This window comes from Chiloscyllium plagiosum, unplaced genomic scaffold, assembly GCF_037043375.1.
Source record: "Chiloscyllium plagiosum isolate Xiang-an unplaced genomic scaffold, Cpla_swu_hap1 HiC_scaffold_10, whole genome shotgun sequence".
NCBI classification, from domain to species: domain Eukaryota; kingdom Metazoa; phylum Chordata; class Chondrichthyes; order Orectolobiformes; family Hemiscylliidae; genus Chiloscyllium; species Chiloscyllium plagiosum.
The window spans coordinates 28484458-28511608 of record NW_028270148.1 but is presented as its reverse complement, the minus strand read 5'-3'; the positions used below and the strand labels follow the sequence as shown (position 1 = coordinate 28511608).

The 27151-nt window shown below is 40.5% G+C and overlaps 1 protein-coding gene across 1 annotated transcript in view; it reads right to left on the bottom strand.

The window, feature by feature from the left end:
• The window catches only part of fmn2b (formin 2b), a 479925-nt gene that overhangs the window by 379581 nt on the left and 73193 nt on the right, over positions 1-27151 (bottom strand). Inside the window, exon 3 of the mRNA XM_087990994.1 lies at positions 6987-7162. Coding sequence (XP_087847120.1) covers positions 6987-7162 — 176 coding nt within the window. The remainder of the gene's footprint in view (positions 1-6986; positions 7163-27151) is intronic.

Here is a 27151-nt window from a genome sequence, read left to right as displayed (position 1 = left end):
AGCAGAGATCAGTTTGCCTCAACTGATGATGTCACCTTGGCATTTTCTCTGGAAACAGCTCTTGCTTCACCTGATGGACACACTACCATCACCGTTAACTTCAATGGCGTGATGCATTTCCAATGTGAATCTACAGCTACAAAGAAATTCTGTACACCTTCATAAACTGTCATGTGCTCAAATATACAACTGAAATCATCAAGTTCTCTTTCTACGATGGGTTAATTCAGATATGTCAATGGTATTCTATATACATTCCAGCTGGTTTTAAAAAAAATCCAGAGAGTATTAAGACTTGTACCAGAACAATCAGTCAGGTTTGCAATCAAGCTGCATATATGCACAGAAGACTTTGCTTTATGCAGCCTAAAGAGGAGTTGGCGCAGTGTATGCAGCTTTTTCCATTGTGAAAGGGTTATGGGGACAATAATCACTGCTGTATTCCCAATTACAATATCACATGTCATTTGCCTGCTTGTTATGTAGTTAACCAGCCAGCTGAGATTGACACAGTTGAATGAATCCAACTGTATCACCATGGTCTAAACATTTCGTATCCTCTCTTATGTTGTATCAATTGATGTTCACTTTTAAAACTGGATTTCTTGTATTTAAGTGCTGATGAACAAGGCCAAGTTGAAAGCTTCAACTTTGACTCTAACAATATTTCTGTTATGTTATTTGTGACCTCAACACCCAATACAAACAAAATCTACTCAAATTATCTACCATTTCCTGATTTTCCTTGAAATCCTCATTCTGTTGAGTGATGCTTACTTCATTTTTTTCCTTTTTAAAGTACCTACATTACTGACTGTAATTACATCAGAGAGCTTTCTCCAATTTGCTTTTTCCTCCCTTAAATATTTCAGTCATTCCTTCTCATTCTTTATATCTGGTCCAGTCTTCTGACTTGCCTTTCAGGTTGGTGGAATTACACATACTGCTTTTTCCTTCTTTAAATACCTTCACTTGCAAACTGACAACTTAATTTTGTAGAAACATAAACCTGACTTCCCAGGGCTTGTTTGTTGTTTTAAACAATTTAAGTTACATTGGCATGGTCGTTCTGCATAGTGCTTGTCATTAGCTGTTAAGGTTAGCAGCAGTGAAAGTAAGCACAACTCAGATTGTTGTCCTGTAACTAATTAAGTTAGGTTGCTGAGCTTGAAGGTTTGTTTTCATCAATAAACTAGGTTATATCATCAGTGAGTCTCTGGTGAAGTGCTGGTGGTTTGTCACACCTCTCTTAAGGTTTCTTAAGGTGGGCGGTGTCATTTCCGGTTCTATTTTTTTTTCAAGGGAAGCGAGATAGGGTCTAAATCAATGTGTTTATTGATGGAGTTCTGGTTAGAATGCCATGCCTCTAAGAATTCTCGCGCATGTCTTTGTTTTGCCGTCCTAGAATGTGTGTGGTATTCCCGTCAAAATGGTGTCCTTCTTTGTCTATATGTATAGAAACTAGTGAGAGTGGGGTGTGTCTTTTGGTGGCTAGTTGGTGTTCATGTATCCTGGTGGCATGATTCCTGCTGGTTTGTCCGATGTTTTTTTTTTAAAACAGTTCTTGCTTGCTAGCTTGTAAATGGCGTTAGTTTTGCTGGTAGTATCTAATGGATCCTTTCAGTTCATTAGTCACTATTTAAGTGTGTTGGTAGGTTTGTGGGCTACCATGATGCCAAGGGATCTGAATATGTCTTTAATGTAAGGTAATGTAGCTATAGTTTATGGTTGTATTGTCTGTTTGTTTTGGTTGGTATTGGAGGAATCAGTGGATTTTGTTTATTGGGTAACCATTTCTCTTTAAAACGTTGTATAGATATTTTTCTTCTGCTGTTTGTAGTTCTTGGGTGCTGCAGTGTGATGTAGCTCGTTGAAATAACGTCTTGATGCAGCTCCTTTTGAGTGTGTTGGCATAAATAATTCTGAAGTTAAGTATTTGGTTTATGTTTGTTGTTTTTCTGTAGATGCTGGTTTGAAGCTCTCAACTGTACGTTCAACTGTCACGTTTAGGAGCAGAAGTCTGTTGTCGTTCTCCTCCTCATTTGTTAATTTTATGCCTGTCTGGATATTGTTGATGGTGATGTACGTTTCCTCCACTTTGTTCCGTTTTGTGATGACAAAAGGTGTCATCTATGTCACAGACCCAAAGTTTGGGTTGGATAGATGGGAGGGCAGCTTGTTCAAGTCTCTGCATTACTGCTTCCACTCTGTGCCCTGATATTGGTGATCCCATAGGTGTTCCGTTGACCTGTTTGTAGGTTTTATTATTGAATGTGAAGTGGGTGGTGAGTGCTGGAGACTTCAAAATCTTATTGTGTCTACGGTGATGTAATGATTTAAGTTTCAATACCAGAACACTGACTGCACAATTAATGCTTTACCTCTTTTGATCTTGCTACAATTAAACATTGACACTTGGTTAATTGTATGTCTCCCTCAAGTCCAGAGGATTTAACATATTGAACATCTACATACCGCTGCTACAGTCATGATTCACAAGGTACATGACAATAACTCAAATACTTCCTCTGACAGCATCTTCCAAACCAGCAAGCTTTACCACCTCAAACAAGGATAGCAGATGTTAAGGAACACCAATACCTCCACAAAACCTTCACTCGGAAGCAATTTTCCACTAAAACCTGCTATTGTCATCCAATTATCTTATTAGGTATTGCATTTTTGAGCAGTTTATTTCCAACTTCAAGTGGATATTAATTTAATCAACTGAGAACTGCTCTCATTGTCCACCCTTGCTTATGACTGTCGAGGCGGGATATGACAAAGCCAGTAAGCACAATTCACACATTTAAAAAAAAACTCTTGCTTCCTTTAATCTGCCACTATTCAACACACCAGCCAGTTTACCAATTGTAGAAGAATGAAATAACTATATCACTGCCATCTGGAGTTTGGGTTCTGGTTGAATACACTCCACCAAGGTTTCTCCACAAGACCTTACACATCTGAATTCCCTAACCAATCAAACAACCTTTACAACATCTCCCATGCCATGTAGTATTCAAAGCAAATAGGAACAATACATGAACTCTTTTTAATATTCCAATAAATTCCATTTTGGATCACTCGCAATATTTAGGAGTTTAGTATTTAATTGATGGTGACACCAGGACAATCCTGGAGAGTTGATAACCCTTTTACATCACAATCTCTATTTTATGCATGTACACACATTGTGAGATTTATCTATATTTTGACATTATTTTCGTGTTTGGATTTTTAAATTACTGGCATGTGGGCTTGGTCTGGTGTCTATGACAGAGCTTAATGAACAACTTGTAAATATTTCTGTAGACTTGCTGGTTTAATTTTAAAAACAGGATGAGGGGGGCTTCCTGGAATGGAATAATGGATTTTGGGTGGGTTTTTACAAACAATTAGCAATTATACATTAGGCTTCTGTTAGAATAATTCAGATTTTGTTTTAAGGTTAAAATAGAAATAGCTGAAGAAACCTTTGGTTTTTAATTTTGCAGAAGTCTTAGTTTTAACTGAGATGTCTGAGACAGTTTCTCCTGAAGACAGATAGTCTACAACTGTTGAAAAATAAGTTACCTTATTGGAAAGATTTGTTTTACAGTTCCATACCAGAAGTGGATGATTAACACCATAAGGGAGAAATTTGTGTACAAGAGTTAACCTGTAAACCCACATGAAGTTTCAGCTGGGATTAGAAGGAGCAGAAACTTATATGTATGTTGCTTATGCAGTTAACTAAATCATTTATGATTTATTTTTAATCTTTAAGTCAAGGAAGTAGTCAGACTAAGTGTTAGTTAGTTAAACAAAAATTAGTTAAACTGCATTAACCAAGTCAGATGCTGATACAAACAGCTTCTGTGTAAATGCAACATGACTGAACCAGCCTTAACCCGGAGCCTTACTTGGAAACGGGACACAAGGATCATCCCATACCACTCCAAGACAGACAAAGCAATAGGGTTTACTCAAGGATGGGAACAAAGCACTGGCTTTGGAGAAGAAATAGGATGGCGCCTGGGAAGACAGGAATGACGAGACGGTGGTTAACACAGGTACCTTGCCACTTCTGCAGTGCGTGAAAAACAAGATGTTTGTTTAAAACAGACTGTCAGAATTTGTGAGATTCATTGTCTACATGATAATGTATAAATGTGATGAATTCTGGTTGAGTCAGAGTGCTATCTCAGAATTTTTTCTGAGGTAGACTCTTCCCAACATTGGCTTAATAAACGACCCGTAACTTGAGATTCCGGAGATCACTGTGTAGAACAATCACAAGACCACTTGGAGACTTATTTTGAAGCTAAAAAAAGTCTAAGTTCAATTGCATCCAGACAGGTTCAGATTGTTAACTGAAATTCAATTCACAGTTTTAAGTTCTATAAAACGTGATTGAGGAGAGAATTCTCTCTGGTTAATTAGTACTGTAAAGGAGTATTGTTAAGATTAAGTGGGAGGAGATTTTACATGTTTTAAAATCTTTGAGCTGCTGTAAATGCAAATTGTTTGATTTGTTCTATTTTATCTTAATTTATTTTGCATAATAAACTAAAAACCGAAAGATGCTGTAAATCATAAATGACAACAGAAGTTGCTGGAAAAGCTCAGGTCCAGCAACCATTCCTCAGAATGGAAGTTTGAGGAAGGATCATTGAATCTGAAACATAATTGATTTCCCTTCACAAATACTGCCAGACATGAACTTTTCCAGCAACTTCTGTTTTTGTTGCCATAATAAACTTTTGTTCTAGTATTAACATTTCAGTGAAAGCCCACTTCCACAAACACAACTCAAAGGCAGCGTCCGAGGAACAGAAGAATCGACATTTCAGGCATAAGCCCCTCATTTGGAATGAGGCTTGTGGGCAGGGGGGTTGAGAGATAAATGAGAGGGGGGTGTTGCCAGTGCAACTGCAGAAGATGGACTGTTCCACTGTTCCACGTACCTGACAAAGAGGCAGGTAGAGCTGAGTCCCATGAGGTTCATTATCTGTGAACCCCACACCACCCGATCCTACCAAAAATTCACAAACCTGACTTCCTCAGTCAACCCATTGTCTCAGTGTGCTCCTATCCCATTGAATTCATCTCTGCATATTTCAACATCATACTGTCCACCTTAGTCCAGGAACTCCCCACCTACATTCGGGACACCACCCACTCCCTTCACCACTTCCACGATTTTCATATCCCTGGCCCCTAACACCTCATCTTCACCATGGATATCCAGTCCCTGCACACATCCATCCAAGCCCTCAGTTTCTTCCTCTCATGCCGTCCCAACCTGTACCCTTCCACTGACACTCTCATCTGCCTGGCTGAACTGGTCCTCCCCCTTAATAACTTCTTTGAATACTCCCACTTCCTGCACCCATGTGCAAACGCATGGGACCCAGCTATGCCTGCCTCTTTGTTGGACATCACAGGATGACCAATTCCACCTTAGGAAATCCCAGATGGCGGCCTACTTCCAAGATCGCAATTTCCCTTCCGACGCAGTTGATGCCCTCCAGCATATCTCCTCCACATCCTGCAACACCGCCCTCGAACCCCACCCCTCCCAATGCAACAAGGACAGAAACCTCCCGGTCCTCCCCTTCCACGCCACCACCTCCGCATACATCATATGCGGATGTATGATCCGCCACTTTCACCATCTACAGATAGATCCCACCACCAGAGATATATTTCCCTCCACACCCTTACCAGCGTTCCAGAGAGACCATTCCTTCCGTGACTCCCTCGTCAGGTCCACGCTCCCCCCGCCCCCGTTTCCCCCCCACCCCAGCCCACTCCACACTCCCAACACCTTGCCTTGCCACCGCAGGAAGTGCAAAACTTGCACTCACCCTCACCTACGTCCAAGACCCCAAAGGATCCTTCCATATCTGACAGAAGTTTATCTGTACCTCCACTAATATCATCTACTGTATTCGTTGCACCCGATGTGGTCTCCTTTACATTGGGGACTCAGGACGCCTTCTTGTGGATGGTTTCAGAGAACATCTCTGAGACACCTGCACCCACCAACCCCACTGTCCCGTGGCTGAACACTTCAATTCCCTCTCCCACTCCGTCAAGGACATGCAGGTCCTGGGCCTTCTCCACCACCAAAGTGTTACCACCTGACACCTGGAGGAAGAATGATTCATGTTCCGCCTTGGGACCCTGTAACCACACGAAATCAATGTGGATTTCACCAGTTGCCTCATTTCCCCTCCCCCCACATTACCCCAGTCCCAAGCATCCACCTCGACACCGCCCTCATGACCTGTCCATCACCTTTCCTATCAATCTGCTCCACCCTCCTCTCCGACCTATCACATTCTCAGCTACTTTCCCTCAAATCCCACCCCTCACATTTATCTCTCAGTTCCCCTGGCCCACAAGCCTCATTCTTGATGACGGGCGTATGCCCGAAACTTCAATTCTTATGCTCCTTGGATACTGCATGATCTGCTGTGCTTTTCCAGCACCACACATTGGACTCTGATCCAGCATCTGCAGTCCTCACTTTCTCACAATTCATCAAGCCAGTAACTATATTAACTGATATCATTGCACACATAAACATACTGTAGCAAGCACTGGGTTTGCAAATCATAACCACATCATAATTCCAAGCTCTTGTACTTTGATAAAATCTGTGCAGTGATTATCACCAGCGAAGTCATTCTGTTGTGCCTTTTGTCACCAGAGGCACTGGTCATCTACTCTTGAAGAGTTTTGTGGTGCAATGAGGCTTCCTCTTCCTCAGAAAGGTACAATTCCAATATCAGTAGGTGAAGACCATGGAGGTGTGCGTATAACTCAGCAAAATAAGTTGATCTATTTCAAAAATCTTCAACCCCCACCAGTACCGTGTGCCCTACCATACACTGTAACTAAATTTTTCACACAAATGAGAAAACAATTAATATTACCTGGAAATCTATGATTCCCAGATTCAGTACACACCTAACAAGAACGTAAAAGAAACTTACATCAAACTTGGTGGCGGGTGGTGGCATATCTCCACAAAATTGTTCCCTGAAGCAGTCCCCGAATGGAAGGAGCAAACCCATGGCCAGAATACGAGAGCAAAGTTTCTCTGCTTCATGCTCACCATCAAGCTGCACTTTCTCCTGCTGTCCAAAAAGCTTCTCCAACAAGGTTCTCCCTGTGTTAAAAACAATTGAAGCACACACTTAAACATTGACGGGATTTGCAAATAGGAAACAAATGCTTATTTATCAAGCAAAGTGTCCAAGTTAAATTCTCGTAGATGGTCTTTCGTTTGCCATAAATAGTTGCAGTTTAGTTATGTGACAACTTCTTGCAGTCAAGATATTAATATTGACTAGAACGAAACAGAACATTAATAAGACTTAATATTACACCAGGGAGGACATTTGTCTGCCTTTCTGTCAAATAAAATTTGCTGAATGGCCACATTTCCAAAAGTTAAGAACGGTCATAAGTTTATGATTTGATGTTGGGACAAAATGATAAAAGACCACCTACTGAAAATCAAATGCTATGAAAATAAGCTAGATTATGTAAAGTGATGTAATTCTTTGTTCCCTTCCAAAGCCTGTTGGTGATAGAAGATGCCTTTAGGTTTCAAGATGCAACTATGTCTGAAAATTGGCTTTCGAACGTGAATTGTCTGAAAGAGAAATGGTCACTATCTTTTGAAAGATGCAACAGTATAATGTCAGAATTAAGTTCTGTAAATATAGTTGGATCATTTCTGTGAAAAGTTCTTCTGACTTGTATTTTATGAACATATCTTGCAAAGTGAAGCTACAATGCTACCAACCATCTATTATGTAGGCAAAAGGGGAAATAATAAATTCTTTAAAAACAGATTCAGAGTGATGGGATTTGACTTATGGTCTAATGATCTCTTCCTTTGCTGAATTTCTGATTTTTGTCATTTACAGAAATGATTTGGATGCGAGCATAAGAGGTACAGTTAGTAAGTTTGCAGATGACACCAAAATTGGAGGTACAATGGACAGCGAAGAGGGTTACCTCAGATTACAACAAGCTCTGGACCAGATGGACCAATGGGCTGAGAAGTGGCAGATGGAGTTTAATTCGGATAAATGCGAGGTGCTGCATTTTGGGAAAGCAAATCTTAGCAGGACTTATATACTTAATAGTAAGGTCCTAGGGAGTGTTGCTGAACAAAGAGACCTTGGAGTGCAGGTTCATAGCTCCTTGAAAATGGAGTCGCAGATAGATAGGATAGTTAAGGCAGCGTTTGGTATGCTTTCCTTTATTGGTCAGAGGATGGAGTACAGGAGTTGGGAGGTCATGTTGCGGCTGTACAGGACATTGGTTAGGCCACTGTTGGAATATTGCGTGCAATTCTGGTCTCCTTCCCATCAGAAAGATGTTGTGAAACTTGAAAGGGTTCAGAAAAGATTTACAAGGTTGTTGCCAGGATTGGAGAATCTGAGCTACAGGGAGAGGCTGAACAGGCTGGGGCTGTTTTCCCTGGAATGTCAGAGGCTGAGGGATGACCTTATAGAGGTTTACAAAATTATGAAGGGCATGGATAGGGACTCCCTGGAATCAGGGAGTCCAGAACTAGAGGGCATAGGTTTAGGGTGAGAGGGGAAAGATATACAAGAGACCCAAGGGACAACCTTTTCACGCAGAGGATGGTACGTGTATGGAATGAGCTGGCAGAGGATGTGGTGGAGGCTGGTACAATTGCAACATTTAAGAGGCATTTGGATGGGTATATGAATAGGAAGGGTTTGGAGAGATATGGGCCGGGTGCTGGCAGGTGGGACTAGATTGGGTTGGGATATCTGGTCGGTATGGACGGGTTGGACCAAAGGGTCTGTTTCTATGCTGTACATCTCTATGACTCCACATTACTGCCTTTTCAAAGCAACTGGCATCTTGGGGAAATCAATGAAGAGATAACAAGAAGTAATCTCATTGGAGGTGACTAATGAACCTCGAGAGACCAATGAGAAATTGGGCACACACCATCAGCCAATCCATGACTGATCACATGCTGGTCATGGTTTGGTAAGGCAGAGTTCAGGAATAGGACTGACTTTGACCACTGGTAGTGGCTAGGAAGAGAGTCAAGAAATAAAATCTAGGAGACAGTGTCACAACAAGAAGGCAAAAGGGGGGGAAAAAAGTTCACTCAAACAAAACAAAGCAAGACACAATCCAGAAGTCTCAAGCTGGTGTTGCAAAGTGGACTAACGGAATCACTACCATTAATATGTATCATTTCTTTGTGCTTACTAGGATACATTTAAATTCTGTAATACTGTGAAGGGTTCAGAAAAAGATGCTTGTATCTCGAGTAATCATGTAACTGCTCAAGACGGAGATAACTTTTAGATTTGCTGAACAAAGAGACTAGATTAGATTAGATTAGATTACTTAGTGTGGAAACAGGCCCTTCGGCCCAACAAGTCCACACCGACCCGCCGAAGCGCAACCCGCCCATACCCCTACATTTACCCCTAACCTAACACTACAGGCAATTTAGCATGGCCAATTCACCTGACCTGCACATCTTTGGACTGTGGGAGGAAACCAGAGCACCCGGAGGAAACCCCCGCAGACACGGGGAGAACGTGCAAACTCCACACAGTCAGTCAGTCGCCTGAGGCGGGAATTGAACCCAGTACTCTGACGCTGTTAGGCAGCAGTGCTAACCACTGTGCCACCGTGCCGCCCACCGTGCTCTTCTAACTCAGACTAAAAATTATAAAAGACTTAATTTAGTTATGATCAAAAATGTAAAATTAAACACTGCAAACAGGACTGGATAAGCAGGCATATGTTCTCTTCATTGAGCAATGCAGTAATTGTAGCCTTCTATAAACTGGGTTCACGACTGAGTGACCAATTAAAACAAAAGAAAAAAAACTTTACTGCCTGGTAAGTTACCCCATTCACAGTTGGGTCTCAACACACTGAGCAGAACTTTTGCAGAGTGGAACAGAGTACAAACAGTATCTTAATGAGAGGGAGAGGGAAAGGGAAAGGGAAAGGGAGAAAGTCATCTTAAGCCATCAGTATACCACATGAGAGAGAACAGGGTTACTGGCTTTACTGTAGTCTCTTGCTGGTTAAAAAAAATTCTCACAAAACTGTCACATTCAATTTTATTTTGACACAAAGAGTCAATAGGCCAAAAAGAAAGAGTCCACCTTAAAATGTTTTTGTCAAGGTGATCATCTCCTCCTGAGGCACAGCGTTCTACAATCACACAAGAAAATGTTACGTCCTAAAAGGTTGATATCTAATATTGAAGTAGCTGCCCTTTTTATTCTGCACTCACCCAAAAACAGGAACTATTTTCCAGCCCCCACATCTACCTCACCAAGAACATTCAGGATTTTCTAACTTCAACCAACCTATCCCCACTTTTCTAGATTCCACTGGTAATACTTCCAACCATTCCTCACAAGGGAACCTAATAATTCCAGGTATCACAATCTCGCAAACCTCCAATAAAATACCTGCACCATATTTACATCCACCTTCAATTACGTAAAGGGAGCAAAAACTGAAAACAGATTCAAAAACGTGGTCTCACGAATGCCCTACATAAAACTGACATTTTTGGCAAAGTATGCTGGAGGGTGTCGGGGGGGGGGGGGGGGGGGGGGGGGGGGTGCCTGATTCAGTTTTCTGGACTGATAGTTTGTAATGCAGAAGGACACTAAACAGCGTGTCCAATTGTTGTATCCACCTGAGGTTACCACAAAGGTCCCACCTTCTTAACCTGACCCATCCCCTGAGCTGTGATGAACCTCCAATTAAATTCACCAGTGGTTGTTTCTCTAAAGAAAGAGCAGCCCTATGATCCTCTGGGACCATTGCAGCTTTACCGAGATAACTGGAGCATAACTTCTTTTGTTTTAAAAAAATGTTGCAGTTTATTTCGAACAAAAGAAGAGATCCCATTAGCCTTAATTGCTTGCAGTACCGGCATACCATAGTTTTGTTACTCATTTTATCAGAATGCTCAAACCTCTGCAGAATTCCAGGAAATAAAGAACTGTTAACTTCATATTCTCTGGCATCATACTCCATCTGGAATATTTTTGCCCACTTAACTTTTCCTGAATTGATCCACAACCTCAGATCCTATTCAAATACAATTTTGTAACCATCTTCATCACATCTGCCAAGTTAACTCCCACTCCTTCAAGCCCCTCATCCAATGATAAAAAGCTGAGTCCCCTGCACAAACTTCTATCGTAACCCACTCACGTCAAATCAGAAGTTCCATCCCCAATTAAGGTTCAGTTTTCTGCCTGCCTTCCAGCCATCTCCTTTCCATTCTGCACTACCCCCTACATCAAAAGCTCATACTTAGTGCAATATTCTTTTGTGGCATCGTCAAATGCATTCTGGAAATCCATGTACAATACCTCTCTTAGCACCCTTTCATCCAAAGCATGCTTCAAAAAAAAAAAAAAAGACTCCAATACATGGATCAAACATTATTTTCTTTTCACAAAACCATGCCAATCCTTCCCAATTATCTTCAGGTTCGCTACGAGTCCAGCTATAATCTTAATTTATTCTAACTCATTTTCACAACAGATACCAAGCCAAATGGTCTACAGATTCCTGTGTTCAACCTCCATCCCTTCTTGAATGAAAAAAAAAGTTATAGTGAATACTTCCCTGTCTAATGGAGCATTTGCACAATCTAGTCAATTTTGGAAATTAACTACTTCTTTCCAGACCCTGGAACTGAGCTCCATGATTAGTTTGCTTCGCACTGCTTCCGAGGAGATCATCGTTTCATCATGTGTTTCTGTCTCGTTTTCACCTCCTAATTTCAAACTATTACTTGAATGTTTTACTATTCTTTGAAGTGAAGACAGAAACAAAATATTTGTTCATCTTATTTACCACTTCCTTATCATCTATTGACTCCCAATTCTCACTTATGATAACCAACACCATACTTTACTAGTAGAAATTGAAGCTATTCACTTCTAAGTTTCTAGCTAGTTTCCTCTCATATTATAATCGCTTTCTCTGGATTAGGCTTTGTTTCGTAATTCTTTGCTTTCTTTGTTTAACATAAATCCAGTGCTTTTCTCATATCTAAGATAACAGATATAGTTCAGTTGAGATGCAGTGAGAGTCAGATATGAACACTACATTAAAAATACAATAATCAGAAATTGCTGGCAAAATGCAGGTCTGACATAACAGTTCTGAAAAAGGTCACTGGATCAGAAACGTTAACTGTTTCTCTCCACAGGTGCTGCCAGACCTACTCGGTTTCTCAAGCAATTTCTGATTTTGTTTGATTTCCAGCAAGCGCAGTTTAGATTTTTGCTTTGCTATTCTGTTATTGCTCCCACAGCAGTTGTTTCAAGCAACTGCACTTGAGGAATTCTGTCATAAACTTAAGTCTCCAAATTTTAGTCCCCCTTGAATTTCAGAAGGCATAGCAAACAACTGAAACGAGTCACTTGTTCCCCCCCCCTCAAAAATAGTCTATGAAGATCCCAATAGTAAAGGCAATAGAACCACTTGCATTTACACAATACCTCCCAATGCTCCTAAGTGCTATATGTCCAATGAAATACTTTGGTAGTGCAGTCACTGTGGTATGAAACAAGACAGTTAACATGAATGCAACCCAGATGTGGATTACCTATAGCATGTCCTGAACAATGTGTAATAAGAGTATACACCTCAAAATACCAAAACAAAAAGCAAATAACAATAAGAAATAAAATCACTAGTTTCCTTTTTTGGCTAAAATCAGAGCTAAGCTTGACTGTGATCTTACCCAATAGAAGAAGATATACTCTATAAATAGCAGATTGTATGTCTGCATTCCAGATTTTCTCAGTTCAATGTTAAATTACTGCAATGACTTGCTGAATGGTTATTATTTGCAGAAAGAATACAAGTCAAAGAGTTGGTCTGGTTACTAGACAAAGTACAGCAACAGCTATCTCAAAAAAACACCATATCCAACAATATATTGATGATAAAGGGCAGGCCAAGCAAAAAGTTTTTACACTAATTATGAATTCCATGGCTGTTAAAGATTTAGAGAATACAGATTATTTAAAAATTGTAGAGGTTTAGATTACTCCAAGCTAGTTTACTGGATAATGAATAGACAGCTAGTTCGGTGGCAGGGGATCTTGTGGTGCAGTGGTACATTCCCTACTTCTGAGCCAGGAGGCCCAAGTTCAAGTCCCACCTAATCCAGAGATGATGAATCCATGAAAACATCATTAGCAATTAAATACTTTTGTCTGTGAGCAGGCTGCATTTTTAAAATCAGGTCATACTTAGACATGGACATCTTAATCATTCTCTGAATCCAAGTTCTAGTCCAACAGGCTTATTTGAAATCACAAGCTTTTGGAGCACGTCACCTGACAAAGGATCAGTGCTCAAAAAGCTTGCGATTTCAAATAAGCCGGTTGGACTAAACCTGGTGTTGTGTGACTTCTGACTTTGTCCATTCCAATCCAACACCAGCACCTCTACATCACTCCCTGAACCATTTCAAAACACCAACCTTCTCCTTGAAGTAGTTTGTGCCAAACTAAACTGGAAAGGAAATCCAAAGCGATTGAGAAAATCCAAAACCACAATGACATGCTGCATGTGCAAACAAATACAAACTGACAAGTATCATCACGTCAAAAGAAATTGGATTAGAAGTAAATTTTGAAGCAGATTGCTAAAGACCAAATACAAGAAATAAATGTGCCAATAAACAAGTATGAATGTGTCTCCATGGAATATTGAGCAACATGTGCACGTACAAGTAAGGCTGGTTAGTAGGCAATTCCTATGTACAGATTTTGCAACATATTTCAGCCATTTCTTGGCAGAATAAAGCAGAATCATAACTATTGCACACACCGCTGCAGTGTGCAATTTTAAAAGATTTTGCAGTGCTCAACTTGTATTGAAAATTCTGGAAATACTCAGGTCAATAAGCATTTGTGTTAAGAGAAACAGCCAATATTTTAGGCCAAAAGCTTTTCATCATAATTACCTGAAAACATCACTAAGTGTCAACCTGATTTTGCCTATTAAGGTTTGTTCATAGCAAACATCCACAAAATCTTGCAACTGGAGATGTATCCTTATGAATACCCCAAGAAATGGTGCCATAATGTTTTGACCGTTCACCACTCTGCTACAACTATTTTCTCATATCACTCAGACTGACTGAAACAGTAACATTAATTTTTCAGAAAATTGTGCCAAACCGTAAATGTTTGAAATGAGATAGAGACATATTCCCTCATCATGATTGGTGATCTTATTTTAAGATTCCAAGTGTCCCCCTCCCCCTAGTGGTGACAGTTGTGCATGACATGTGCAATACAGAATCTTATTTTGAAGAGAAAGGGAAACTATTTGTCCGCAGAAAACATTTTATCCATTTTGCAGGGAGGAACTAAAAAGACATTAATTGCAAGTGCATGCCACTTTGAGCCATGAAATCCTGACATTAGTTTTAAGCATTCTTTTGAAAATTAAAATTTCAGGCAGTGTAAGCATTTGGTGGAATGAACTATTTAACCAGTATCTGTTGGGGCGAGGGGAAGTGGAGAAAGCGGTTCTTGCTCAGTGAAAAAAAAACTTATGCTAGCACCTGACATAAAACTATGGCGACTTTACACTACTATTCTGCTGTGATGCATAACATTACAGTGCAATATTCTACATTATTGAAGTCAATGCAGAGTAAATGAGGTTGTAAAACGTGCCTGGCAAGATCAAGCACAAATCAGGCAGCAAGTCACCGTGACTTTGAGTTGCTCCAGTATTGGTTTGCTTTTTTTGTTATTTGAAATGTGATCAAGGTAGAGTTTTCCATGTAAATGAGAGAGACACAACATGGTAACTGGGTAGAGGAGGTCCCATAATTAGATGCGGCATAACTTTATTACCATGTGGATACTTGGAAAGGGAAGTGACAGGCTATTTGAGAATGTTCTGTCTAGAATGACAACTCAGGAGTTGGTCTGTGCCAGCAGTTTAAAAGACCAGAAGCAAGTAGCCAAATAGTAAATTGGGGGTTGAGGAGTGAAGAGAGAGAATGGAGGAGTTCAGTCATTTGGAACATGGCATCTCAGACTCAAGCTTATTTTGCACAAATTGAGATTGAAAGAGTTTCAGCTGATGTCAAGCAAAGTCAATATTTGATGCATTTCTCCACAGATTTTAATTGCTATGAACACTTGTGCAAGAGGTAGATGGAAAAAGTTAATACAGGAAATGATAGGAACTCAAATTCAGATATTCACTCATCCTGATGGGTTTGACAGTTCAGAACTTGCATATCACTGAAGACTACAATTGGTTAAAGCTTTTCAGCTTAAACTCATCAAGATATTTTGCAAAGAACACCCAATTCAAGGGGAAAACCAGTAATTACTGCATTAAACCAGAGTTTGATTGGGTAGCAAGTGGAATCTGATTGTCCATGGTAATGTCTCTACCAAGGTATCCATTAATACTGATTGACAAATTCACATGCTATGTGGTAACTAAGTGCTGGCACGATGCCAGATATGTGGGTCAGACATCCCAAAGACCAGCAGATCATCAACTGCAAGCTGCTTTGGCAGTTCATGACAAGCAAGAGACACAGTTCTGCAACCATGAGCTAGTTGGGTATGGTCAACGACTGAAAAAAATGATCTGAAGAGGAGGCACTACAGACTTGAAATGTTAACACACTCTCCACAGAAGCTGCCATACCTGCTGCAGTTCAAGCAATATGTGTTTGCGCCCCAACATTTAACATGACATGAGATTTCGAAACTGGACAACACCTCCTGGATAATCCATAATGTGCAAGGAATAAGAGTGCAGTGTATCTGCATATATTACAACCTAAGTATCAATACAAGAGCCCTGTCCTTTGCAGATAGAGGAATCATGTATAAATCACTGCCTCTGTTTGGACTCAACAAGGTAGGAAATTATCATTTAGAGTCAGAGATATACAGCACGGAAACAGGCCCTATGATCCAATTCATCCATGCTGGCAAGCCATCCTAAATTAATCTAGTCTCATTTGCCAGCATTTGGCCCATATCCGTCTGAACCCAGATGCCTTTTAAATGTTGTAATTGTTCCAGCTTCCACCACTTCCTCTAGCAGTTCATTCCATACATTCACCAGCCATTTCCCCTCTCAGCAGAAACCCATGCCTTCCCCTACCCTGGGGAAAAGGCCTTGCCTATATTTACTCTATCCATGCCCCTCATGATTTTATGAACTTCTTCTTCCTCAGCCTCCAACAATCCAGGAGGAACAGCCACAGTCTGTTCAGCCTCCCTATAATTCAAACCCTCCAACCTTGGCAACATCCTTGTAAATCGTGCTTTTATCCTTGTAAATCTTTTCTGAACACTTTCAAGTTTCACAACATCCTTCCTGTAGCAGAGAGACAGAATTGAACATACTATTGTAAAAGTGGCCTAACCAATGTCCTGTACAGTCACAGCATGACCTCCCAACTCCAACACAATGCATTGACCAATAAAGGCAAGCATACCAAATGCTTTTTTCTCTACACTATCAAACTGTGACACCGCTTTCAAGGAACTACAAACCTGCACTGCAAGGTTACTTTACCCAGCAACACTCCCCAGGACCTTACCATTAAATGTATAACTCCTGCTCTAATTTGCCGTTCCAACATGCACCACCTCACATTTATCTAAATTCCATTTGCCACTCCTCAGCCCATTGGCCCATCTGATTGAGATCCTGTTTAAAGGAGGTAACCTTCTTCACTGTACACTACACCTCCAATTTTGGTGTTATCTGCAAATTTACTAACCATACTTCCTATGCTCACATCCAAATCATTTAAATAAATAGAGGAAAAGCAGTGGACTCCACACCGATCCTTGTGGCACAGCGCTGGTCACAGGTCTCCAGTCCAAAAAGCAACCCTTCATCACCACTCTGTCTCCTACCATTGAGACAATTTTGTATCCAAATGGCTAGTTCTCCCTGTATTTCATGTAATGTTACGTTGCTAACTAGTCTACCATGCAGAACCTTGTCAAACACCTTAAATGAAGTCCATATTGACAACGTCCAATGCTCTGCCTTCAGCAATTCTCTGTTACTTCCTTTAAAAACTCAATCATGTTACTGCGACACAATTTCCCATGCCCAAAGCCATGTTGACCATCTGTGATCAGTCAGAGTCGTACAGCATAGAAATAGACCCTTCGGTCCAACCCATCCATGTCAATCAGATATCCCCAACCTAATCTAGCCCCACCTGCCAGCACCCAGTCCATATCCCTCCAAATCCTTCCCATTCATATACCCATCCAAATGGCTCTTAAATGTTGCAGTTGTACTAGTCTCCACCACTTCCTCTGGCAGCTCGTTCCATACACATACCACTCTCTGCGTGAAAAAGTTGCCCCTTAGGTCTCTTTTATATCTTTCCCCTCTCATCCTAAACCTATGCCCTCTAGTTCTGGACTCCCTGACCCCAGGGAAAAGACTTTGCCTATTTATCCTATCCATGCCCCTCAATTTTGTAAACCTCCATAAGGTCACCCCTCGGCCTCTGACGCTCCAGGGAAAACAGCCCCAGCCTGTTCAGCCTCTCCCTATAGTTCAAATCCTCCAACCCTGGCAATATCCTTGTAATTCTTTTCTGAACCCTTTCAAGTTTCACAACATCCTTCCGATAGGAAGACCAGAATTGCATGCAATATTCCAACAGTGGCCTCACCAATGTCCTGTACAGCCGCAACATGACCTCCCAACTCCTGTACTTAATACTCTGACCAACAAAGGAAAGCATACCAAACACCGCCTTAACTATCCTATCTACCTGCGACTCCATTTTCAAGGAGCTATGAACCTGCACTCCAAGGTCTCTTTGTTCAGCAACACTCCCTAGGACCTTACCATTAAGTGTATAAGTCCTGCTAAGATTTGCTTTCCCAAAATGCAGCACCTCGCATTTATCTGAATTAAACTCCATCTGCCACTTCTCAGCCCATTGGCCCATCTGATCAAGATCCTGTTGTAATCTGAGGTAACCATCTTCGCTGTCCACTGCACCTCCAATTTTGGTGTCATCTGCAAACTTACTAACTGTACCTCTTATGCTCGCATCCAAATCATTTATGTAAATGACAAAAAAGTAAAAGGACCCAGCACCGATCCTTGTGGCACTCCACTGGTCACAGGCCCCCAGTCTGAAAAGCAATCCTCCACCACCATCCTCTGTCTTCTACCTTTGAGCCAGTTCTGTATCCAAATGATTAGTTTTCTGTGTATTCCATGAGATATAACCTTGCTAACCAGTCTCCCATAGGGAACCTTGTTGAATGCCTTACTGAAGTCCATATAGATCACATCTAGCACTCTGCCCTCATCAATTCTCTTTGTTACTTCTTCAAAAAAACTCAATCAAGTTTGTGAGACATGATTTCCCACGCACAAAGCCATGCTGACTATCCCTAATCAGTTCTTGCCTTTCCAAATACATATACATACACATATACATCCTGTCCCTCAGGATTCCCTCCAATAACTTGCCCACCACCGAGGTCAGGTTCGTTGGTCTATAGTTCCCTGGCTTGTCCTTACCACTCTTCTTAAACAATGGCACCACGTTAGCCAACCTCCAGTCTTACGGCACCTCACCTGTGACTATTGATGATACAAATATCTCAGCAAGAGGCCCAGCAATCACATTCCTAGCTTCTCAGAGTTCTAGGGTACACCTGATCAGGTCCTGGGGATTTAGCCATCTTTATGCATTTCAAGAAATCCAGCACTTCCTCCTCTGTAATATGGACATTTTGCAAGGTGTCACTATCTATTTCCCTGCAGTCTATATCTTCCATATCTTTTCCACAATAAATACTGATGCAAAATATTCACTTAGGATCTCCCCCATTTTCTGTGGCTCCACAGAAAGGCCGCCTTGCTGATCTTTGAGAGGCCCTATTCTCTTCCTAGTTACCTTTTTGCCCTTAATGTATTTGTAAAAACCCTATAGATTCTCCTTAATTCTATTTGCCAAAGCTATCTATGTCCCCTTTTTGCCCTCCTGATTTTCCTCTTCAGTATACTCCTACTGCCTTTATACTCTAAGGATTCACTTGATCTATCCTGTCTATACCTTACATATGCTTCCTTCTTTTTCTTAACCAAACCCTCAATTTCTTCAGTCTTCCAACATTCCCTATACCTACCAGCCTTTCCTTTCACCCTAACAGGAATATACTTTCAGCAGTCTTTGCCTTTCCAAACACATGAATCCTGTTGCTCATAATCCTTTCCAACAACTTGCTCATCACCGATGTCAGGGTCACCGGTCCATGACTTTTCCTTCCCACCCTTCTCAAATAGTGGCACCGAGTTAGCCAACCTCTAGTCTTCCGGCACCTCACCTGTGGGTATCGTTGATATAAATATCTCAGCAAGGGGTCCATCACTTCCCTAGCTTCCCATAATTCTGGAGTACACCTGGTCTGTTCCAGGGATCCGCCTTCAGGCATTTTCAGTCATCCAGCACCTCCTCTTCTGTTTTATGGACACTTTAAGATATCACTATTTATTTCCCCAAGTTCTCTAGCTTCTATCCTTGCAGTACCTCAGACTTAAAAAAAAGAAAAGAGTCCTGTCACAATCGATCACTTGGAACCATGCAGGGCTGGACTGATAAGTGACAGATGGAATTCAACCTGGAAAATTGTGAAGAGGTTCATTTTGGAAGGTCGAATTTAAATGCAGAATACAGCATTAAAGGCAGAATTCTTGGTAGTTTGGAGGAACAGAGGGATCATGGGGTCCACATCCGTAGATCCCTCAAAGTTGCCACCCAAGTTGATAGGCTTGTTAAAGCAGCATACAGTATGTTGGCTTTCATGAACAGGGGGATTGAGTTTAAGAGCCACAAGGTTATGCCACAGCTCTATACAGCCCTGGTTAGACCACACTTAGGATATTGTGTTCAGTTCTGGTCGCCTCGTTATAGGAAGGATGTGGAAGTTTTAAAGAGAGTGCAGAGGAGATATACCAGGAAGCTGCCTGGACTGGAAGGCATGTCTTATGCAGAAAGATTGAGTGAGCTAGGACTTTTCTCATTGATGCAAAGATGGATGAGAGGTGACTTGATAAAGGTGTACAAGATGTCAAGAGGCATAGATAGAGTGGATAGCCAGAGATGTTTTCCCATGGCAAAAATGTCTATCACAAGGTGACATAATTTTAATGTGATTGGAGGAAGGTTTAATGGAGATGTCAGAGGTAGGTTCTTTACAGAGTGGTGGGTGAGTGGAATGCACTGCCAGTGATGGTAGTAGAGTCAGATACATTAGGGACAGTTAAGCAACTCTTGGATAAGCACATGGAAGATAGTACAATGAAGGGTATATAGGTTAGTCTGATCTTCGAAAAGGATAAAAGGTCTGCACAATATAGAGGGCTAAAGGGCTTGTACTGTGCTGTACAGTTCTATGTAACTAGACGTACCCCTCATATCAAAAAACTGGCTGTCAGTGTTACATTTGAGAGTCCATCACCCCGACATTTTCCAAAACAGCATACTTGTTTGAGGTGGGGATAGCCATAGGAGACTCCTGCAGTATCTACCTACCTTTCCTAGAGGTAACCCATCTATCCAATAGTATCTGTGGTTTTTCGCCTTTCCTGAAACTGCATCTATCATATCCTCTAGCTCCTGTTAATGCCTTATTGCCCTCTAACTGCTGCTCCAACCGATCCATGCAATCAAATAGGATTCACAAACAAACACTTCCTGTAGACATGATCATCAGTAACAATAGAGATTTCCCATAATCTGGAAGAGCACATCATCCTTATAAAAGCCATCTTTGCACCTTAATCTACAGACCCAGAAAATTGCAGTGGTCTTACTGCCCTTAAACAAAAAACACTGTTCTAGGGTAATCTGGTTCCTACTTTTTAAAATAAATTTAATCTAGAGATTGATCTCAATAAAACAAACAAAAAAAAAATTACCCTACTCACTATTGTAGATGTTGTAAAAGGAAGAATATGGTCAGACTTATAACAACACATAACCATTCCCGAGCTGTGAGCAGCTCCCAGTTAGAGATTTTGCCAAGGTCAGCTGGGAATCTCAGTTTCTTTATTTTTCTTTGACCAAACTCCAAATGTCCAGAGATACTTGAAACTAAGCAGCAGAGGCAGTTAGCTGTGAAAGTTCACTGCCTGGTGAGACATTTGTGTAGATTCACTGCTCCTTTTTCCCTACCTCCGAAATGGTATATGCTCTCTCTCTCTCGCTCTCATTTTAAAGGCTGCTGTTTTGATCTTGCTTTTCTTCAAAAAGGTGATTTATTCAAAATACTGATTTATTTCTCATCACAACACCCTGACCACAGTCAACGCAGTTGACTTAAAATTGAACAAAACCTAGCTGTTAAACTGTATTCCTTTCTCCATGGCAGAGAAAGGCCAAGTATTTCCAGAATTTTCAGTTTTTTTTTTAATCTGTGCCTGGAAACAAATAGGAAATACTAGAAATACTGAGCTGATCAGGCAGGAACAGTGGTGAGTGGAACAAATTGAAAATGTTCAGGTCTGTGACTTGAGTTTTTTTGTTCTCCCACTCAACACCTGAAATCAGATGTACAAGCATCATCATGTATCAAAAAGATCAATTTGTAGTTGTATAAGTACCTACAGTACATTAATATTTTAGTGAACGCATCGCTGTTTTCAAAAGCCTCAGCCTGGCCAGAGTTATTATCATCACCTGAAGGTGGGTGCTGCATCCAGCTCGTTATATATAGACAGCATTTCATTCATCCCATATATAAAAGTTCCTTTTTATCCATAAAATTCAGCAAACATTTAAAAAGCTGCAAGTTGTAATTTTACAAATAGTAATTTTTACTAAACATAAAAAATGGTGATGAATGGATAACCCATTTCAACCACTGATTACACATGATTTGTCTACACAGCTGGATAGGACGAAGAATGCTTACTTTCATTTGAGCAAAAAATACAGCAAGCCTGCCCTTAAACTGATCTATTAACCTGTTAGTAAACAAACCAGACAGACAATCATTCTCAGGTTTCATATCTCAAAATAGTTTTGAGTTCCCTCTGGTGAATAATGTGGGTGAAACCCTTGCTGGAAAAGGGAGCTCACTAAACCGGAATTCATGGGCACATTGATGGGAATAACTGAACTAAGAAGGTACATGCTAAGTTATGAATTGCCATAAACTTACTGGTCAATTGAAGCAAATAAAATAAAATTGTATCCTCACCCTCCCTATAATCGAAAGCGTATTGAACAGGTACATGAAGATGGAATGAAGTTAGGCACAGATTTGATGCTGGTTCTCTACTGTGTACATATCCTTTAATGGATACAATGGCCATGTGTAATTTCCAACCTGCTGTTAATGGGCTACTTAGCAACATAAGCTCTAACACACTAAAGAATTCCACAGAGCACCTGGTATCCGCTAAGTGTAACACTGCTAAAACTTCAGGAGCAATGCTGAAGGGTAATGCGGGAGACGGACACTCACTCTCACTCTCCATATGAACTTAGTGCCAGGCTTGTGCCAACTATTGTCAACATGGAAAGCAACGGATCCCAGGGATGAAGGGCTTATCACATGAAGAGCCGTTGAGAATTCTGATCTGTACTCAATGGAGTTTAGAAGGATTTCTCATCAAAATTTGCAGAATACTGAAGGACCTGGATAGCACGGACATGGATATGTCTTTCCTACTAGTGGAAAGGACAAGGATCTAGGACCCAGGTCCCAGCCTCCAAGTGAAGGGATGTCCCTTTAGAACTGGGGTGCGGAGGAATTTCTTCAGCCAGAGTGTGGTACATCTGGGGAAGTCATTGCTGCAGAAGCCTGTGGAGGCCAAATCATGGTGTATTGAAAGACCATATAGATATTGATTGGTTCCTAAATAAGAATGGGATGAAAAGATTACCAGGAGAATGGGTTTGAGAAACAAGCCACGTTTGAACAGAGGAGCAGACTCGATGGGCTAAATGGCCTCATTCTGCTCCTATATCTTACTGTCTTACAATTACAGCTGTACTCAAAGGCCATGAATGTTTGAAATTCATTTCCCCATGCAAACAATGGGTGTGGTAACAGATCAAGTTTAAAAAGTGTCTAAAAAGAGGATGGTGAGATAGTGAACAGCTATCACCTGAAAACAGAACAATGAAAAACCAAAATCTGCAAAAGTAAAAGCAACAGGGGGAAGAAAACCCATTGCATGTGCTTTTTAATGTGACTACTCTAGTTTGACTCAACTCCTGCATATCAGAACTGAAGACCTTGGGAGCGTATGAAGTGAAAATGAGATAATCCACTCATCCTAAAAGAAAAAAAAAGATGGAGAACGACAGATTTTTGATTGACAAGGGAGTCGACTGGGTGGATGCTGGGTAGAGCAGGGAGGAAATTAGGGGAGCCACGATCTTACACACCGCAGATCAGATCTATTATTGCATCTAAATGTTAGGTTAGGTCCTATAGCAGAGTTGCAGAGGGAATTCATTTTTCCAGAGACAGAGAGCAAAACAAAAAAAAAAAATCACATGGCATTAATGTTTGCAATATAAAATTGGAAACATCAGCTGCCGAAAACAAAATGATTTTCAGAATCATTTTCCTTTTCCTGGTTAATTTTACACAATAAAAAAAAATGCAGATTTTTCAGGCTTGATCAAATGCGACTTTTGAACTAGTTGCCCAACCAAGAAAAGCTCAGAAGACAAACACTGTTCCAAACAACCATCATAAAATCAACTTAAAAAGCCACAGAGGATCACATCAGTGGTGCAGTGTTACGAAACACATCCTTGAATTCTTCAACCTAGGGAATTCCAACATCACACTTATTATTGCAAACAACAACAACTTCCTGTATTCATATAGCACCTTTAACATAAAGCAATCACAACCTTCACAGGAACACTGCTAATTTAGTTAGGTCGTAATCTACAATGGAAGAAAAACATACCATGCAAGCAACTATTTCCAGAATTCACGGAATGCTTTGAGTGAGCGAATTTCTGAAGACAGCACATTCTGGAACCAACTGGTGAGCACACTTTATTGGAAATGGTAAACGTAACATGGTAGGACGAACAAACTCTGCTAGGCTAGGACATAGATCAATACTGACACACAAAGACAGGGGATACTTCAGAATACCAAAGTATATTTCAACTAAAAATATAAAATAAAATCTAATTAAAAAGTACCTAAGCATTAAACAGTGGAAGAAAATATTAAAAATTGCACAGTGGAAGGTCAAATGATTGTTCAGCATTTAAGAAGGACTGCAGAGCGCGAGTGGAAAATTAAACAAAATAAAAACAGGAAGAAGAAATTAGACCATGAGAAGGAAACCTACATGAAATATTTTTCGTCCTAACTAAATTGGCAGTGTTCCTGTGAAGCTTGTGATTGCTTTATGTTAAAGGTGTTATATGAACTCACGAAGTGGTTGTTGTTTGCAATAGATGATGTGATGTTGGAATTCCCCGAGCTGAAGAATTCTGCATCACTGATGAGATCCTCTGTTCAATATATCATTTCAGTTTCATGACACTAGTCTTTTGTTATAAATTCAGTATCTAATGATCTTATACTCTACAACTACCTGATGAAGGAGCAGCGCTCCGAAAGCTCGTGCTTCTAAATAAACCTGTTGGACTATAACCTGGTGGTGTGACTTTTTAAACTTTGTCCACCCTGGTCCAACACTGGCTCCTCCACATCATAACTATTAAACAAAGCTATTTAAATAATATAGGAGGAGAGACTCCTATCGTTAGTTCATCTAATTTTGGCATTTTAAGAGTGTATTTGAACACGGCATAAAACAAAAATAAAATTTCCTTTAGCAGAGTCATCTGTCATGCAGGATCCATACTACCCTCTTCCAAAAAAAACAGAAAAAGTAAGTGGTTTTCTGAAAGGAAAATGTTAACTGGATTGAAAAAGTAAACATAAGTCAGATGGTTAGCATTGATTCTGCCCTCCTAAATGACAAATGGAAATCACATATTAAAAAAAGGGAAGATAATCTTTGAAGAAATATGGTTGGAGATGCCTTAAGCATCTAATGAAGTATTCTTGTTCAAAATTATTGAATTATACCTTGTAAAATTATTTGATCCTTGCCACTTCCACCTATTTTGTAGACTGAGGTACAAAGAAAAAACTTCATTGAAACAAAGAGACTTGTGGAAAGGAGATTCCACATGAACAAATCCAAAAATTAATCAGTCAAGAGTTTAAGCAATTCTCGAGGAAACCCTCCTACTTACCAGTTCAAAAAGTAAATTAAACCACATGCGATGTAGCCTTAGTTAACACTAATATATTCACAACCTTCTTATAAACTTGATACAAAGTTTGTTTAGTCCTATTTAAGGTGGAATTAGATTTGTGCTTTGGGAGCTGTGTTCAAATTAAAGAAACCAAATCTTCTGTAATGTTTTACAGATTTATTTCAGCACGATTTTCGATATTTTCTCAATGTACATCTGGAACACGCTGATTTTGAACCTTTGCCTCCTGGTTCAGAGGCAGGGACACTACCATAAGATCCCTCGCACACAAAAGTACATAAAAGATGGAATAGGCTGTTTGGCCCCTTGAGTCTGTATTTGCTAGTCGATAGGATTATGGCTGATCAGATGGTGGGCCCAATGGCATTTCCCTGCCAGCACTTCATAATCGTCAACTTGCTTGCACTGTACATCAATATTCTGTTTACCACAGACTCGCATATTTCTAGTTCCATCCCGCTCGGAAGAAATTTCGAGAACAAATGCCCTACAATTGATAATCATAGTCAGTCAGGCTATGAAGAAGGGCTTTTGCCCAAAATGTCGATTTTCCTGCTCCACGGATGTTGCCTGACCTGCTGTGCTTTACTAGCGCCACACTCTCCGATTTATTTCCAGTCTACTCTTGGATGAAAGCAAAACAATGATCATTGCTGGAGTTTCCAACATCAGTTGGGATGTAAAATTGGATTGGCAAACCATTAGACCTCACCACATGATCTTCTATGGCAAGGAAATTTGAACCTAAGTTGTCAATGGGCAGGTCATCATCCATTTTACACCCCCAAAGTTGAAAGCTCCAGTCTGGGGGGAAAGGGACCAGGCCAAGGTACTGAATCAGGAGTCAGTATAATTTGCTTTATAATAAATTAGCTCAAACATGAAGATGCCCAACATGGCATTCATTAAGTGGTTATCATGCCTGAAAAATTCATTAGGATTCCATGTACAGCAAACAAACAGGAGACAGAAAGGGGAAATGCCCAATGTAATATATTTGGATTTTCATAAGGATTTTGATAAGCTCCTACACATCAAGTAACAACATAAGAGCATAAGGCATTAGAGATAACATACAGGTTCAAGATCCTTTATCCGAAATACTCGGGACCAACTGCTTCTCAGAACTTTTCAGTTTTCAGAATGTGACAGTTTCATGGTGAAATTTCCAAAAATCTTATGGAGAAGCAGACTTCTAACTAAGAATATGTTTGGCCACGCCCACTGACATCGCATCTGAGTGACATACATCGAGTGGGTGTTGACTTGGGGGCATTCACAGAGAAACCCCATGCCTGTCGGTGCTTGGCCACACCCCCAATGTCTCATCTGAGTGACACATCGAGTGGGTGTCGACTTGGAGGTTAACTGCTCACCAAACAAACAAACAAACTTGTTAATGAGAAAAAAAACACTTGACAAAAAACCTTCGGATTTTAGAGCTTTTCGGTTTTTGGATGTTTGGATAAAGGATCTCATACCTGTATTAGCATGGATTGGAGGACTGACCAATTAACAAGACATAGTTGGGAAGCGAGGGCCATTTTCAAGACAGTAACCTGTACTTAGTGGATTGCCACAGAGATCAGTGAGAGCACCAACAATTATTCACAAGATATATTAATGTCCTGGAGGAGGCCAGCAAAATGTATAATAATCATTTCCCCACATCAAATACATGTGGGAAGGCAGGATGGTGATGATGACAACAGTCTACTTAGTTATAAAAGAGTTTAAACCAGTGGGCAAAACCCAGCAGATGAAATATAACATGGG